We start from the raw sequence: 18,760 nt of genomic DNA, 5'->3' as shown, positions 1-18,760 counted from the left end.
TTAGACAGCCACAGGAAAATAAGAAACCCTCAGACAAATCAAGGAATAGTATAAATGAAAAATAGTAATTTATGGGTCAATAATTACAAGGCATCCCTGGAATTGTCTCTGCCAGGCTGAATGGAACCTGGGAGCTAGTGAGTGTTATCAGAAACACATGCCCAAAACAATCAAAACTAGTCTAAAGGGCAGAAGTTTGTTATTAACTGAAATATTTTGGCTGCATAAGTGCCAACAAAATTCAGGGAATCAGAGTAAACAGGGATCAAATTAAAGAGAAAACACCTTGCAAAATTTACAGTCACACTGAGCCACTGGTGCATAGGAAAGATTTTAAAAAGGCTGGTAGCTAGTGAGAACAATATTATTCATCAGTCTGTGTAACTCTGTGAGAAGTAAGCCCAAGTATTTGCCTGTCTCTGTGCACATGATGAGGATGACTGAACTTCAGAGCTCAAACAAATGAAATTCCGATTGTTGTAAAGTATTCAAGATCACCGCAAGATGTGAGACCAAAGCACGAGGCAACTACTACATACTGTACATTTATGATTGAATTTTATTCCATTTTACTGTCTGGGTTTTCAGTTTCTGTTTGTAACAAGCTACGTTTCATTTGGATGAGTTCTTGCAGTGAGACTGGCATCAGCAACCTCACTTCTTAGAAAAGTGGGACTCAATACTTGACCAATCATTTTTAAAAAATGATCTGTTTAGTTTTAAGATCCCTAACCACCCTTTTCAAGAAAAAGTCTTGGCTCTTAATCAGTAGGTTCCTTGGTTATCAATGTGAGCTAGGGACTATCAACACTTGGACAGCAAAGGTGGATACTGCTTCCAGTCCTCTGATCTGCAGCAGGGTGGGAGGAAAGGGCATCTGCAACACATCCTCTTGCAACCTGAACATCAGATCACGAGCAGAAGTCGTCACTCTTGCATGACCAAAACAAGCAGACTGAAATCTAGGAAAAAGATGGTTACTCATCTTGAAATTGTTGTTCTTTGAGGTGTGTTGCTCATGCCCTTTCCATTCTAGGTGTGTGCGCACCTCCGTGCACAGTTACCAGAATTTTTTTTCCCTTTTAGCAATATCTGTAGGGCCGACTCCGGCACCCCCTGGAGTCCTGTGCACATGCCGTGGTATATTAGACGCTGCCGGTCCTACACCCCTCTCAGTTCCTTCTTGCCATCAACTCCGACAGCAGGGAAGGGGGGCAGGTCATGGAATGGACATGAGCAACATCTTGAAGAACAACAGTTACAAGGGGAGGTGAGTAACTGCCTTTATTTCTTTTGAGTGCTTGCTCATGTTGATTCCATTCTAGGTGACTCACAAGCAGTGCCTTGGCAGTGTGTTCAGAGTTTACAGAGGAGCTGTTCACAGCACCGCTCTGCCGAAGCTGGAGTCATTCTGTGCCTGCTGAACGATGGCGTAATGGGATGGAAAGGTGGGCACCGATGACCATGTAGCGGCTTTGCATATGTCTTGAATGGGCACTTGTGCCAGGAACGCCACAGAAGAGCTCTGTGCTCTGGTTGAATGGGCTATGACACACCCCGGAAGAGGAACCTTCGCCTGCTCATAGCAGAACCTAATGCATGAGGTTATCCAAGAGAAGATCCGCTGAGTAGAGACAGGTAGGCCCTTTGTTCTGTCAGCTACCGCCACGAAAAGATGCGTGGATTTACGGAACGCCACTGTCCTCTCAATGTAGAATGCCAGGGCTCTTCGCAGTCCAGCATGTGCCATCTCTGCTCCTCCTCTGAAGCATGGGGCTTCAGAAAGAAGAGCAGCTGAAAAATATCCTGATTGAAATGAAATTGGGACACCACCTTGGGCAAGAAGGCCGGGTCAGGCCTCAGCTGGACCTTGTCCTTATAAAAGACAGTAAGGCGGCTCTGAGGTAAGTGCCCTAATTTCAGATACCCTGCTAGCCAAGGTAATGGCAACTAGAAAGGCCACCTTCCATGAGAGCAACAAGACCAAATTCAGATCCCAGGGAGGTAACAGATCCACCTAACCTGGGGGTAGAATCTCTCTATACCCTTCAGGAACCTAGCCGCTATGGCATGGGAGAAAACTGACCTCCCTTGAATCGGTGGGTGGAAGGCTGAAATAGCTGCTAGATGCACCTTCAATGAGGCAGTAGCCAGGCCCTGAAGTTTAAGGTGCAGCAGGTAGTCCAACACCGTCTGGATTGATGCCCGATGAGGCATGACTCCCTGGGACGTGGCATCTTCCATTTGGCTAGATATGACGCCCTGGTGGAAGGTTTCCTGCTGCTCATGTATATCACCTGCACCCAAGACAAAAAAGCCTGCTCCTCTGGGCTCAGACACTCAACCTCCATGCCATCAAATGCAGAGAGACAGGTCCGGATGCAGGAGTCATCCTTGGCCCTGGAAAAGGAGGTTATGCCAATGTACCAACTCGGAAGAGGGGGCGGCGGCAACAGACAGCTCCAGTAGCGCTGTGAACCAATGTTGCCGGAGCCACGCAGGCGCTATAAAGATGACATTCCCTTGTTGCTTTTGATTTTTAACAGGACCCTGTGAATCAGCGGAACGGATGGAAAGGTGTACATCAGCTGCCCAGACCATGTAAGGAGAAAAGCATCTGACAGCGCTCCTTCATCAAGCCCTTGAATGGAGCAAAAATGGCAGCACTTCTTGTTGAACTTGGAGGCAAAGAGGCCCACTTTGGGAAAACCCCACTTCTGGAAGATCATGTCTGCTACCAACGGGCGGAGAGACCACTTGTGGCGACGTAAGAAGGACCTGCTGAGGAGGTCCGCTGTGGCATTCTTGATACTTGGGAGGTGTGAAGCCATGAGGTGAATATCGTGACTTATTGCTAGATCCCAGAGACACACCTGCCTCCTCACACAGGTCTGGGGAGTGTGCTCTCCCCCGCCTGTTGATATAATACATTGCAGCAGTGTTGTCCACCAGAACCTGGACTGTCTGGTCTCTCAAGAAGGGAAGGAACACCCCGCATACCAAGCAAATTGCCCTGAGCTTCCTGATATTTATGTGCAACCCACAGTCCTCCTTCGACCAGGTTCCTTGGGTACTGTGATCGGAGCAGATATGAGCACCCCACCCCAGATCCAAAGTGTCCTATACCAGGGTAACAGAGGAGACTAGATATGCAAAAGGCATCCCTTCCATCACCAACCGGGGGCCTAACCACCAACTCAGGGATGCTAGGACTTGACGGGGAATGGTGACTACCCTATCCAAGGAGGGTCTGCTTGGGGCGTAAGCAGGGGCCAGCCATAGCTGGAGTGGCCTGAATCTCAGATGTGTGTGACGCAGCATGTAACTGCATGCTGCCACATGACCCAGTAACTGCAGGCAGTTTGTGCTGTCATAAGGGGACAGGCGCGTAGGTTTGTGATAAGGTTTGATACAGCCTCGAACTGAGCCTGCGGTAGGAAAGCACTGGCCCACATACAGTCAAGAACCGCTCAATGAATTCTATTCTCTACACCGATGTTAACATGGACTTCTGTTCATTTACCAGCAGGCCCAGGCGGTTACTAAGTCGAGACTGGATTGGACCTGAGTCTGCGTCCTGCCCCTGATCAGCCAGTCATCCAAATAAGGGTAAATCTGTACCCCTGGATGCCTAAGATACGCGGCCACAAACGCCATGCATTTCGTAAATACCCTTGGGGTGGAAGGCAGGCCAAAGGGAAGGGCCGTAAACTGGTAGTGGGAACGACCCACCACAAACCAGAGGAAACACCTGTGGCCAGGGAATACTGCAATATGGAAATGTGTGTCCTTCAGGTCGAGGGCGGCATACCAGTCTCCTGGATCCAAGAAGGGGATAGTGGAGGCTAGGGAGACCATGCGGAACTTCAGTCTTCTGATGTACTTGTTCAGCACCCACAGGTCCAAAATGGGTCTGAGGCCACCCTTTGCCTTGGGAATGAGGAAGTAAAGGGTATAGAAACCTCTCCCTTTTAAGTCCCGTGGAATTTCCTCCACAGCCCCCCATTGCGAGAAGGCTCTCCACCTCCTGCACAAGGAGCTGCTCATGAGAGGGGTCCCAGAAGAGGGACAGGGAAGGGAAAGTATGCAGAGGGGGGAGAAAACTGCAGGGTATAGCCCACTGCAATGGTACCAAAGATCCAATGATCTGATGTTATACGGGTCCATGCCAGGAGGAAGGGGGCAATACTGTTTAGGAATCTCAGGGAAGTGGGATCTTGGCGCGAGACTGGAAGGCCATCCACGAGTGCACCATCAAAGCGATTGGCACTGCCCACCCAAACATTGCCAACAGCGCCTAACATACTGCAGCATGTGAACGGGACTCCAGGGGGTGCCGGAACCAGCCCTATGGATACTGCTAAAGGGAAAAAAATTCCAGTAACCGTGCATAGAGGTGCACACGCACCTAGAATGGAATCAACATGAGCAAGCACTTGAAGAAGTGGAGTAGGGCACCACATAAGGAAAGCAGAATGACCAAGTCTAGACACACTAAGTGGAACTGTTTTGGTCCCAACACTAACAGAAAAAATAAAAGAGTATACAAAGGAACAAGATACATTTGCATATTTATAGCTAGTATCAGCTGAACATAATTAAGTCCCAAAATGAAAACATGACAAAACTTTCTTCTTAAAAGAGTAAATGACCATTCACCTGTCTGTACATCAATGACCATCTGATGGCCTCCTCTCATTCCTGGTCTGCTGTCCTCTCCATCACCTCGTTAAAAACAAAGCAAAGATTTTCTATTATACATGATTTTAAAACAAATAATTGCATTCATGCCTATAAGCTGAGTGGACGCAACACAAGTTAAACAGCCCACAGTTCTTCAAACATTCAAAACATACACAGCAATTATCTGGAGAACAGCATGTTTTTACTCAAGGCAACCCAGATTATTTTTTTCTACTGTTTAATTGCTTTTTATGTCCATCTTTGAGAGAAAAAAACACTGTCACAGATAAACGAAGTGAATACAATGCTATTAGTACAGACTGTCCTGTAAGAGGATAATTTAACAGTCCCTGGATATGAAAAAAACATCCTCAGGTCCATAAAAGCTGTTGAACTTAAATCAACCTTCGCAGCCCCCAACATTGGGAGCAGCCAAGGATTGGTTCAGCCCCAGGCATGATGAAGTGCAGGCTCCATGTTCCTTGAAGACAAGTCAGCTGGAATGGCTCCTTAAGTGCTACTCCTCCACCTCAGAAAACCCAGTATCCCCCTTCCATCCCAGTCATCCTGAGGACTCACACCCAGGCCACAGGAGCCAATGGCAGATGGTGTAGAACCAGCTATGCTGGTTTTACACCACGTGGGTTTTTTTCATATGCATAAGGAACCTCCAACTGCACATGTAAGTCAGCTTTCCCATCACTGAATGACCTGAGCAGTACAGAGCAGCAAGACCAGGAGGCTGGGGGTATAGCTCCCCACCTGGCTGAAAAGATATTAAAGATTCCAATAATTATTTTTTCCTGTAGGAGTAGAAGTTTGCCCAAATTCTTGGCTCAAACATCCCCAGAAACAGTTATGCAGAGTGCTATGTACTGTTAATTGCCAACCCTGCACCCTCAAGATGGCTGTATGTACAGTATAGATTGTGAAAAGCTATCCCTTGAGATGTAACATGCTGCAGAATGTATTCCTAGTTCTGTATGGTACCTTCTAAAGTTTCACAAGGTTCACCTGCATTTGGGATTTCTCCCAATTTCCTCCCCTCCCCACATCTGTGTTAAGATAATACAGTCACAAAACGTTAGAATTTCTTGCCACTTCTTAAGAGCTTCTTAAATTTTAATTTGCTTTATATCCACCAATCATCTGGATAACGGCTGTGATTACTTGGGTTTAAACCTACAACTGTGCGTGACTGGCTTTAAACGGACTTGTATAACTTTTGGTTTAATACTATTGTTTTGTGAAGGGTTCCTTACTGAATTGTACATTCAGTTACATTATTTTAGTATCTGAAGATAAATGCATGGTGTTTGAGTGAAAAGTAAATCACATTGGCTGTCCCTGTAAAAAGCAGGATTAAACTGTCCTATAATCTGCCTTTCGTCACCTTTCATGCACTGTATCTACAAAATACTATGGTGGCAATTACTAATGCATGGGTAATTTTAAATTAGATTCTTACCTTTGGTGCTTTTGGGGATAATCTGACCCCAACGTGGTTTGTATTCCTGTTGACTGATGTACTGATTGAACAAGCCATCTGCAAACACAAAAACACCAACCTATTGCTAGACGTAATGTTTTCACTTCCATTATGTTATAGTAGAAAATGTCCAGATTAAAGCAAGATGTTTTAAGTCAAACCTACCTACGAAGCTAGAGCTCTCTTTACAAACAACTGTCAGATGAATGTCTTACTTCACATTTTCATAAATCATACCTTATTCAATTTGTGTCTTGCCAAAATAAAGGGTAAACATTAGCCACTAGATCAATCAAGAATCAACAAGCTTGATTGGCATTTCATGCCAGTATCTATAAACCTCTAGTGTGACATGTTTTAATTAAGGATGGGTTCCTATTTCCATTATTTAAGCAAGGAAGTTGCCATGCCAGTGCTTATAAATGCAGACATTTTTGCAAATGTTGAGCTGAAACTGGGTCAGGTGGTGTCTCCAGAGTTTCATCTAAGAAACAAAAACCCTAAAGCAGATTGTTTAAATGCTGAGTGAGGAGAGAGAGTAAGTCATTGGATCCAATCAGAAAAGTAAATTAGTTTTAATGTTTTTTTTTAAAAAAAAAACAGAAAATGAGAAAGGAATGAGATTTAACAATATATCCTTGACTAGCTATGGTCAGTTATGATACTATAGTACAAGGAGGGGTATTAACCTCAGCTTTCTAGCCCAATTCCAACGTGGCTAGCAACATTTCTTCCTTCCTAAAATCTCCCCTACAGTTTCAACCAGATTCATGATTCTCCAATTGCTGATCTAAAAAAGGTTTGTAGAATTGCTGTGTGTTAAACACTGGATGCATTCCAGCCCAGAGGTGGCTTATTTAAAGTGACTGGATATGAAGACTGTATGTGCAGCCTTAATTTCAGTATTTCATTACTTGAGTCCTTAATCATGTGACGTTTACCTTTATTATTTTCAAAAAGGGATGCATTGTGCTAGGATAAAGGTTCACAAAAGATTCAATCATTCATGTTATCTAGAATGGCAATTCCTAGTTTTAAATCCATTCTCTCTTCTCAGTTTACTTGTGGGTGTTTTTTTGTTGTTGTTGTTGTTGGCTTTTTTTTTTGGGGGGGGGGGGGGAGGGGGGGAAGAGATGGGAGCAGGGATACAAAAAGGGGACTGGGCTTTTGGAGCCCAATTAAAAGCAGATTTGTATAGGATTAGGTAATATACATGCTCCCTGAACCACAAGGTGAAGTTTCATAGAATCATAGAGTTGGAAGGGACCTCAGGAGGTCATCTAGTCCAACGCCCTGCTCAAAACAGGACTAACCTCAGCTAAATAATCCCAGCGAGGGTTTTGTCAAGCCGCAGCTTAAAAACCTCTAAATTCGTAAATCTAAACAAAAAACTTAACACCCACATGTTCATCCCTGCCCATTTTTTAGCATGGAGACTGTCAGTCCTATATTTGTATTATTTTTCCTGTGTGTGCTGGGTTCACTTTTTTTTTCCCCCTCCTGCTTTCTAATCCTAGGAGGAAAAAAAGAGGAATGTGATGTTTATTTTTCACCATTCAGCAGCCCAGGAATTTGGGGGTAAGAAAGGGACTTGAAAAAATTATGAACTTAGTATATAGGAGTCCACTTCCTAAGAATACAGATGCTAATTCAAAAGTGTATTACCTATCCCAGAGGCCTCTAAGTGGAAAAGTTAAAATTAAAAAAAACTGTATAAAAACCCTTAATTATGTGTAGCACATGACAAACTTTCTCCACAGCATATTTTAAATTTTTTTCAGGTCTTAATTTGTCAGGACTGAAATCCATTTTTAATTAAAAGCTTAATTCTGCAAGTCAATGAGTGCTTCCTGGAAGAGGCTGAGAGCTCTATGGTTCTAAAGTCTGGTCTCCTCAAACGCTACACAGCACTGACAAACTCAAACAGTTACATTGGTCAATTCTAGCTATAACACTTTCAAAAGTTTTCAGGCATTTTGATTCTCTCCAGATATATATGCACAGTATTTGATCTGTTATTTGTTGCTAGTAAAAAATTCCACATTAACAGATCAGGCAGATTTTACTAGCCACAGATAGGAAGAAAAAAAAAAATCAACCTTTTATGGAACATTAGAATGGTTTGGTATTCAGGAAAGGAGCTAAACAGAAGCATCAATCATTATGGCAGCCAACAGATAATTGGACATACATAACTAGAGGATGAATTGCACCATATGACCTGAAAACCATGGTTTAACCTCTCTCTCATACCCAACACCCACAGACGGCACTTGTCAAGACACAACATTTCTCCCCTGCTGTGCCTTCAGCTTCTTTTAATAATGCTTCTTTTCTTCCATGGGACACTGGTTTGGAGATATTCCAGCTTTCTTCCCAGAAACGTTTCTTTCAGCTGGGAGCAGTTCCACATTCATTCTACCTGCACTATAAATCAGCAGCAGCCGTTTGTTTTGGAAGCTGAACCGCTAGTGTTTTGGCACATGGGAAGAAGGGGGCCTATGTGAACCTTGTACCAGGTGCCTGGTCTTTTCTAGTACCTTGCTTGTGGTTCTTGCCAGGTCAGCCGAGCTGATAAAACATGTCTTAAAGAGACAATGCACTGCACAGTCCCTGTGGAGAGTCAGATCTAAGCCAGAGTAGGTTTTTAAATCAGCCATTCCTAATGAAACAGTTATTAAGAACTATTTTTCAACTCCACTGCAGAAACAATTCTAAGAGTGCTTATTAGTTGTAAAGGAAAATCAGTTTCCAGAGTCCAGGTGGCCTTTCACACAGGTCAATGTTCCTGTTTACTGTACATGTATGTCCAAAGAGGGAACTTTCGTTATGTACCATTATCTATTAACTCTTTCACACCCACACTGTGATGAATTTTGCAGGTAGTAACATCCAACTCCTAGGGGTTACAGGTTAATCATCACTGAGGTACAGTTTATTAATATTTGTCAGCCATTTGAAGGTTATGTAGCAAGAGATTTTACAGAATAACTGAAGCTAAGCTGTGCATACTTCCTTCAATGAGCCCTCAAAACTGCAGTGTGACTGGAACTTCCGGGAAGATTCAGCCATTTCCTTCTTATACATTGTAAGCACTTTGAGGACTGTCAACAAATATGATAAGACTTCTGGCTAGCAACCTAGTAGATTATTTGTCAACAGATAACCAAACTTTGGACATTGACATGAAAACTGCCAGATAGTGTTCTGAAAGCAAGTTCTTTCAAGGAGGTGCCCTATCTGTAGCAGCAAAGAGAAATCTAATCTGTATGTATGTTTTGCAGTAATTTCATGCTATTCCACTGAGTAACTTGGATTCTGCATTTGTTGTACAGGAATACCAGGTTTCTCTATCAGAGCGTAGACTGCCTGGAAGATGCAGAAATGAATCCAAATGTGAGATATTTGCGATATGTCGTAGACGCAGCTGAGATTTAGGGAAACTTTTATTTTGGAGAGGAAGTCATCCAGCTGCCAGAGTTTCAATATGCCCATTTTCTGAACATAATGCACATGAGGAAGTCTTAAGAAGCTCTGGGAAAAAAGTGTGGTTGCCTGCCAAAAAGTTCTCAAAAGAAATTATCCAGTGAAGTAGGGTGGAAGGCATCAGCATCCAGCACTAACCATGCAAAAATAAATTTACTTCTACTTCCACTAATATTCATTCTCATCCACCAAGACCCTTTTCCTCTGAGTAATACATTGTGACAGCCTGCAAGAGATATGCACATCAATTTTTTAAACCTAGCATTACAAATATTAACCCCCCTTTTTAAGTCAATTTATGCTAAGCTAACTCTGCAGCACCGCTGTTAAAGAAAAATGCAATGGTGAAATGAGGTTAAGGCTATGAACCTCCAGATCAAAGTGAGGTCAAAAGTTTATATGCCCAGGTTTAGGCTGTGTAATTGACAGGGGAATTCAGAATCTCTGAAGGGCTTCAAAGTTAACTGGTCATTTGTATATTTCTCTTTAAATGTACATTTGTACAGCATTGTAAGTATACACAGCACTATAGTGACAAAAAAAATTTCTTTGACAAGCTATTATAAAACAAGCTAATACATGGGACAAGAATTCAGGCTGAAAAAGCCCCAAACTCTGCATTTGAAGAAATTAATGTAGGAAGGTTTCACAATAGTTTTAAGCAGGGAACCAGAGGACAAGGAGGTGCATGAGAAGCCATTTCAAACACAGACAGCACGAGAAAGGTGAAAAAAAATAGGAGAGGAGAAAAGGAGCAGTTAAGAGTGATAAAGAGCATAGTGAGCAAATAGTGGTAGAAGTACAGGATAAAACACAGGAAGAGTCAGGTAGGCCAGAATAAAAATATTTGGCTTTGAAGGCCAATGAGAGGAAGGATAGTCCAGTAACCACTAGGACTAGGACTCTGGTAGTACAGGTTTAATTCTCTGCTCTGCCACAGATTCTTGTGTGACCTCAGGCAAGTGAATGTCTGTTTTTCAGGATAATAGTACTTCCCTACCTCACAAGGGTATTGTGAAGATAACTATACACAGGTAATGGAGCCATACAAAGAAGAAAAGTTAGATGGAAAGATAGGTCGAAAGTGGGATTACCTAATGTAAAAGCCAGTGAAAAGGTTCAGGGGTAACAGTCAAAGCTGCAGAAGGGGAAGCAGTAGAAGATAAGCAGGGAGTAATGCAAGATTACACATTGCTGTTTGACAATACTAGCAAACCTTCAGTTAACAGGGAGCTTCAGTTAGCCAGGTATTGGATAAGAGAGAGTTATACCATAAAAATATCAACATCAGATTTATAATCCTCCTTCAAAATCAGTGAGAACGCAGCATAGCATGTTTGCACACGCAGTGCAGACTTTAAAGCCGGTGGAGCCAGGCATGGCTCAGCTTAGCCCCTAAGGGCACTCTCTTACACTTAACTACTTCTAATCACTAATAAAAACAATTAACAAGAAGGAACAACAATAGCAAAGGGATGCTACTTGCGTTGTACGCAAGAGGCAGACGTTCCAGTAACCGTCACAGGAGGAAAGAAGGAACTGAGGGGCTGCAGGGTTGGTGGTGCCCCATGTACCGCAGCATGAGCGCGGTACTCCAGGCGGCGCCTGAGCCGACCCTACACGGAGCTAGCTAACGGAAAAAAGTTCCAGGAATCTGTGCGCGGGGCGCGTACACACCTATAATGGAATGGATGAGAGCAATCACTCTAAGAGAGAAGTAAAAATTCATGCTAAGTCATTCAAACAGATTAAAAGGAATAGTTCATTCTACAGTTATAATAGACTGGAATAAGAACAAAAGGATGAAGTACCACAACATGCTTCAAGTTGCAGGTGTGAAGTTAACTAAGGGTATGTCTACACTGCTGGCTCTGCAGTGATCAATGCAGCAGGATCAATTGAATGGGTCGTAAATACGTAGTTTCACATCTCTAGTCGACTGCCGGTGGCAGTGAAGACCAGGCCTAAGACTATGTCAAAATTACCACTTTTGTTGGTATAATTTAGGTCTTTCAGGAGTGTGAATAAGCCACCCCCGAGCAACACAGTTATACCACCCTAAGAGCCAGTGCGGACAGTACTATGTTGGTGAGAGAGCTCTCTCTCGTCACCAGAGAGCAGCTACACGAGAGAGCTTACAGCGACGCATCTGTATTAGGGCAAAAGCCCTAGTATAGACACAGTTATACCAAATGCTTTTGCCAGGTTATCTTATTTTGCTCAGGGAGCCAGTATAAACTGCATCTAACACTGGGAGCATTTGCCTGTATTGATATACCAGCAAGCCTTTTCTATTGTAGACCTAGCCTAGAGTCAGAAGGCCAGAGATTTTTGCACATTACATAGTATTTTATTGAAGCAAGCAATCGACTGTTCAAGGCAATTTCTCTATGCCAAGAGATGTAAGCAGCCAATGCAAACCTGACATTTAAACTGTGTCAGAAACTGGGCAGCTTAATTGTTCAACACAAAAAATTAAGATGGAAAGCAACAGTGATTTGTTAACCAGAGAAACACAGGATCTAAGTCTCTACCATACCTGTCCTTTGCCAATATTTCTACACTTGGATAAGTGGTAGAACACTGCAGCAGTTACAAATCATTTGTTCAAGCAGGAGAAAGTACTCAAGTATTTTCCAGAAAAAGCATAATCTAGAAAGCTGGAGAAAACGAAAGTAGCACAGCAAAATCCCAAACAATCAACAGTACATGCTATTCAATGTACTTGATTTTTAAAGGAGACACAAACCATGAGGCTATTTTTAGTTATGCTTCTTTTCACTCCCACTGTATTCCAGGAACCAATCGCTACTTTGATAAACTATTACTGATGTCATCAGGCACATAAAACAATTTCCAGAGGTGTGTATTAGCTGCTACTATAAATCAGGAGAGTTTAGCCCAGAAGGACAAAACTCTGGCCAGACTTGCCATTATGCTACTTTGTTATGCCATTGTAACTCTACTGATGTTAAAAGAATTACCCAAAGATTCTCTTGTATCATGCCAGTATAAGTTTCACTTAGGCAGAGCAAACGCACAGAGTCACAGCACAATACCGAGAGCCAGGAATTGCTGAGTTCTAACCCCAGCTGTGCTCCAAGTTTACTGTGTAGGGCAAAGTCACTTCAACTCTGCTGCTCAAGCTCCCTCTAAATAAAACTCTAAAAAAAATAAGGGTTAATATTAATTTATTTATAATGAAACTAGCCCCAGTGCCTCTGCTCCAAAAGTGAAAGTCTTTCTCCCACGCCCACCTCAGTCTTCTTGTAAACTGCCTCGTATTACAAGGCATGCTGTCCCTGCACAGATGCACAAAGCCACTGCCCTCATTCAAATCCCTCCTAAAATATTATTTCTGTGTGTTGCCCAGATAGGTGGGTTTAAAATAAACAATCCACTAAATTTAACAAAATCCACTATGAAGCATCATGCTTCAGATGCTAAATAGTTCCCCTTACATAAGGCAGAACAAAAGCCATCACAAAACCGCTGTGTATACTTTCATGTACAATATGGAAAAAGTTGATACTTCAATAGACTTTCCAGCCAAGATGCTGCTTTGGATTCACTTACCATTTACAGCTTTTTCTATCAATTCTTCACAAGCATCAAAGTCTCCTTTCAGCACCAGTTTGTCATGCAGATCTGTCAACATTGGGTGCTCCAGCGCAATCTTGGTTTTCTTCTGCAGTGATTCAAAAGCCTCAGTGTAGTTGTGCTGGCGAAAGTGCTTTAGACATAGACGAATGGCCTCCTGTTCACGGTACTACTGGAACACAAGAAAACCTATGAGAAGGTTGTATACTGGTGGGAATTTCTCACTAATGTGTTGGGATGTCAGGGAAGTGGAAGCATTCATACATATGGCATACGTTAACTGTTCATTGAGCCTACAAACCTATACTAAACGTAATACACTTTCCATGACATCTGCCTCCCAGTGAGATGAGTCAAAACTTAGTACTATTTCTTTCTTTAAGATGATTTAGTTTTTTGACACAGTTACAAGATGTGATTGCACACTTCAGAATACCAAATCTCTAAAATAGCAGCCATCCCTTTTTTATCTCCTTGGTCTTGCTGTGGCTGAATTTTACATGAAAATGGAAGTGGAAAAAAAAATCCTTCACTTCCAAAATTATGTAAGTGTCATACTATCATAAATTATATAACAAAACACTTTAGAACAGTAAGTAGGTCACAGCTTCTCTAAGAGAAAGAGCATAAGGAAAAAGCATTAAACAGGAATACATACTATATACACACAATGACCATTAATCACCACTACTTGAAAGCAAAGCCAGAATTCATGAAAACCTACAGTATTTGAAAAAAACAAACACTGGTGTACATGCCAAAACTAGCACTGAAGGCTATTCCCTCACATCTTGACATTAACTTCTGATCTCATCCCCCAGTATGCAAATGCTGCCCACCTGCCATCTAACAGTGCAGGATTGTGACACTGGGGTCTGGAGAAGACCAAGATCTAGTGAGAGTTACAGTACCCAAGACGCAAAGACAGCATGCAATGGCTGAAAAACTGCTGGCTTTAGTTGTCAGTCGGAGGGGTGAAAGACATATCAGCTTTAATATGCTAATAACAATAATTAGATGGAAGGAATTTACAGTGAGATTTTTCCAAAGTGTGTAAGCAACTTAGCTCATTGACTTTCAATGGAACTTGTGCTCCCATCTTTCTTTGATGAGATTACAAGTTCGGATGTAAAGCATCTGGCTTAGTATCACATGACATTTTGATTGAAAATAGAATATAAAATTAACATGGCACACATGAAATGGATTAAAAGCTGGCTAACTAATAGATCTCACAATATAAGGATAAATGTGGAATCATCAACAAACAAGTGTTTCTAGTGGGACCAGTTCTTGTCACTATGCTATTTAACATAACCTGGAAGAAAACAAAATCACTAACAAAGTTTGCAGATGATACAAAAATTGGGGGAGTAAGTAAACAGTGGAGAGAACGTCTCTTGTAAAGAACAATATGGCTCAGTTTGTAAACTGGGCATAAGCAAACAATGTGTGTTTCAATTTGGCTAAATGTAAATGTATACATCTAGAAACAAAGAACGTATGCCATACTTACAAGATGGGGGACTGTATCCTGGGAAGCAGTGACTCAGAAGATTTGAGAGTTGTGGTGGATAATTAGCTGAAAATGAGCTTCCAGTGTGATGCTGTGACCGAAAGGCCTAAAGAAATCCCTGGATGCATAAACGGGGATCTCAGGGAGAAGTTAGGTTATTTTGCCTCGATATTTGGCACTGGTGCAACTGTTGCTGGAATAGTTTGTCCAATTCTGATGCTCACATTTCAAGAAGGATGTTAAGAAATCAGAGAGGGTTCAGAGAAGAGTCATAAGAATGGTTAAAGAACTGGAGAACATGGCTTACAGTGATAAACTCAAGGAGGAGATCAGTCTCTTTAGTTTAACAAAAAGAAGAGTTAGGGATGATTTGATCGGTCTATCAGTGCCTTCATGAAGAACAGATATTTAATAATTGGCTCCTCAATCTAACAGTATTATATGATCTAATGATCCATTATATGATCTAATGACTGGAAGCTGAAATTGGACCAATTCAGATTATAAATAAAGTCTGACTTTTTTTTTAAAACTCTGGGGGATGATTAACCATTGGAACAATTCACCAAGAGTCATATTGGGTGCTCCCATCACTGGATTTTTTAATTCACGTTTGGATTCTTTTTTTTTTTTTTTTTTAATTATTAAAGGTATGCTCCTGTTCACCAAAATAATTACTTTTTGAACTGCTATGGCCTAAGTCAGTGGCTCTCAAAGTGGCGGGGGCGAGATGGATCGGGGGGGGGGTGCCATGGGTGGAGTTTGGGGAGGCATTCTGTGTGAAGAGCTGGACGGGCTCTATCCCCAGCTCCACCAGCTGCTACCACCCCTGCTCCGTGCTCCCCTTTCACTACCAGCAGTGCCGGGCTCACCTCCTGCAGCAGTCTCCCCCCACCTCCCCTCCCCTCCTACGCATTCCCTCATCCCCAACACCTGCCCAGGCTGCCCCAATGGTGGGAATGGGGGACAGAGCTGCTCCAGCTCCGCACTTTGCGCGGCCGCCACCACCACTCACCTCCTGCAGCAGCAGCCTCCCGGTAACCACCGCTTGCCTCCCACAGCAGCAGCCGCCGCCGCCCCCGCTGCTCCGGGGCACATTCCCTGCTCTCCACTCTGCTGCTGCAGCTGCTGCCTCCCCTGCCACTAATCCCCTGCTGCAGCATCTGCCACCCCTGCTCCCCAGCTTTGTCAAATTTGATTTTGGGTTTTTCATTCACTATTAAAATTTCACCTTTTTGTCTCTTAAAATATAGATAAATATTGATAATTTTATTTTAAACATACTTTCAGCAGGTGAAGTCAATTTCTGTATTTTAATGTGTGTTCAAAATACCCACAGCTGGATGAATTTTGATGAATGTTTTGAAAAAACTTTAAAAGTTTGTCATAAGTACAATGTTTTTCATTCTTAATCCAAAGTTATTTACAACTGTCATCTGTGAACAGATAGTTACCTGAAAATATTGGAAGCAAACGCTATCCGACTTCAAAAATCAACTCCCCACACATATGTGAAAGAGACTAAGTTGTGTGCTAACAAAAAAAAAATCCATAGAAAACTGACAGGAGTATGCAAATACAGCAAGTAGCACAGCTTCACAATATGGCTGGATGCATGAAAAACAACATATACCACTATAGTTTAAAAGTTGTGATAGTGTTTAGAACTTCAAAAGTGTTCACTTGCACATCAATAAAAATCTACCTAGTTTTAAGGTGAAACCTCTATAGAAAATTCCTATATTACTCAAGTGACCAGCAAGATGGCGACTCAATAATAAAAAAAGACTAGAGAGCACATTCAACTCCCTAATTTAGTCATAAGGCCAAATTTAACGCTCCCACGAGGACATTAATACATTTGATGTATTTAGCCCATGAAGTCTGAAATTAATGTGAGATGCTAATTTTGATGGTCAGTATTTACAATGAGACATCCCTATGAGCATAAATGGTTATTTTAAAATACCAAGCAGAGGTCCAGCACAGCTTTTATACTACACTGTATATATTTCGTTATCTCACACCCTTCATATGATGCTCATCTTCTTAGACTAAGATCTTTTATACAAGGACATGGATCACATCTTCGCTAATACAGCATCTAGCACAACTCTGGGTTGGGGCTTTTGGGGCTATTTTTAAGGCCCTACTTAACTTGCAATATTGCAGAAACTGCAGATTCCACAATATTAAGATTCTACCTGCAATTTTGACAGTGGAAGCCCTGGGCTTCCTGCTCTCAGTCCTGGGTAGTCGACTGTGAAAAATCACAGAAAAGTAATAAAAGGACTTTATTACCACAAATAAGGTTCATTATTACTTTTCCACAATTTTCCATATCCTGTCTTCAACTCAGCTGCATTTTATTGACAATCATCCACAATTCAAGGAGGGCCTTAAACATTAGAGACTGGTTTTTACAAAACTGTCAAGGTTCAAATAGATGACCCAGACTACAGCTGTAGATTTGGTTTTAATAAACTTCTCATAATTAACAGAACAGGATGGGGAGGTAGAAAATGAAATCATGTTAAACTGTACACTGCAGCTAATCTTGAAGTTAAAGCAGTATCAAAAGTGTTCTGCTATTCACTAGCAAATGCAGGAGTGAGAACAGTAAGTATAAGTCAAACAAAAGCAACCTAGAAAAATGAGCTGATATTGAGGAGTGTGGTTAATTGACCCAGGAATTTTGGAGAAGAGTTTCATTTTTTGATAAAACTTCATTTAGAGTCCATAAAAGCAACAGGGTTCGAGGCTGACCTATCAACGTAAAGTATTATAAAGATGTAATGGGAACATTGAGAATTCAAAAGCCTAATGACGGGTGGAAAGGGAGGTGAAAAGTTGCCTGGACTCCTATTTGGCTTGATCATTATCAACTGTTATCGTATTGGAGGAGAGAGGCGGTCTGTGTGCATGCACATGTGTGCACAAATACATGCGCGCACACACGCACACTTTGTTGATGTTTTCTATATAAACCCTTCTCTTGTACAGCAAGACAAACTATAAAATCTCATCATCCTGACCAAAGACAAAAGCGTCTATGAAAATGTGTACATATAATTTGATATTTGGGGGTCTTACTCTACAACAGAGCACTCTCCATGGAAATATAAATTGGAAAGCATCACCAAGATCTTTACATGTTTAAGCTGGCATGTTTTGTCCTGGGAGCACAGACTTTTACGACATTTGTACTATAGCAGTATCCCAGAACAGCTCAGGTAGTCCCCCTTCCACCATGCTGTAGCCTGAGCCTACTATCATCTTAGTATGTGTAAGCCATGCTTCACTTGTGAAGGCCAAATACAAAACACAAGTCCACTAACTTCACATAACCAAGTGTTCAAGTTTATATAAAGCCCTTTAGGGAAAGTGTAATAGAGGATAAACAAGTCACTGGAAGAGGGTGTAAGGCAAGAAAGATCACACAGTTTAACAAATCTTCCTCAGAAATTCCAGGGACTGACTGGTACACAATAAATCATAGAAAATTTTAAAGCACAGGATAGTTTCAAGAAGTCTGAATTCAAGCTTTTGCGCTTGCCTTTTTTTTAAAAAACATGCTTGTTTAAACAGTTGACACCTGCGACACAGAACAGAAATAGTGCAATTCACAAAAGTAAGTTTTACTGTGTTTTGAGATTGCACCACCCTGAAAGCAAACACAGACGTTTAAAATGCAGGCCTACCTTGCTGTACCAGTTGAGACAGGGTTGGACCACATCGGGATCATCAATGCCATTAAGTTCAACATACCAGATGCTAAAATTGAAGCTGGGCCCCCATGATAATAGTGGAACTGGAGGGGAAGAAGGTGGGGGGGGGGGAAGGGGAAGAAAGAAAGGTACATAAATGTCAAATACTTGTTAGATTATTGATCAGACCTACAACACTTCAAAAGGATGCATTTTTAGCCTGAGAATAATGATATAACAAGAATACAATTCTCTTCCTTTACACACAAATTTTGGTTA

The 18,760-nt window shown here is 42.0% G+C and overlaps 1 protein-coding gene across 2 annotated transcripts in view; it reads right to left on the bottom strand.

Annotated features, from left to right (window-relative positions):
* MKLN1 (muskelin 1) overlaps nt 1–18,760 on the bottom strand; it is a 158,847-nt gene that overhangs the window by 82,789 nt on the left and 57,298 nt on the right. Inside the window, exons 5-8 of one of the 2 annotated variants that reach the window (XM_067534992.1) lie at nt 18,476–18,585; nt 13,235–13,427; nt 6,152–6,229; nt 4,660–4,725 (exon numbers count right to left, since the gene is read on the bottom strand). In XM_067534992.1, coding sequence (XP_067391093.1) covers nt 4,660–4,725; nt 6,152–6,229; nt 13,235–13,427; nt 18,476–18,585 — 447 coding nt within the window. Of the gene's footprint in view, nt 1–4,659; nt 4,726–6,151; nt 6,230–13,234; nt 13,431–18,475; nt 18,586–18,760 lie in introns of those variants that run through there. The other variant, XM_067534993.1, reaches the window with a different exon arrangement.

The sequence above is a fragment of the Emydura macquarii genome, unplaced genomic scaffold (assembly GCF_026122565.2).
Source record: "Emydura macquarii macquarii isolate MOO-44397 ecotype Brisbane River unplaced genomic scaffold, CSIRO-AGI_Emac_v2 contig_3470, whole genome shotgun sequence".
In the NCBI taxonomy this organism is placed as follows: Eukaryota; Metazoa; Chordata; order Testudines; family Chelidae; genus Emydura; species Emydura macquarii.
The sequence above is the reverse complement of the archived record's forward strand: the minus strand, read 5'-3'. Positions and strand labels throughout refer to the sequence as shown.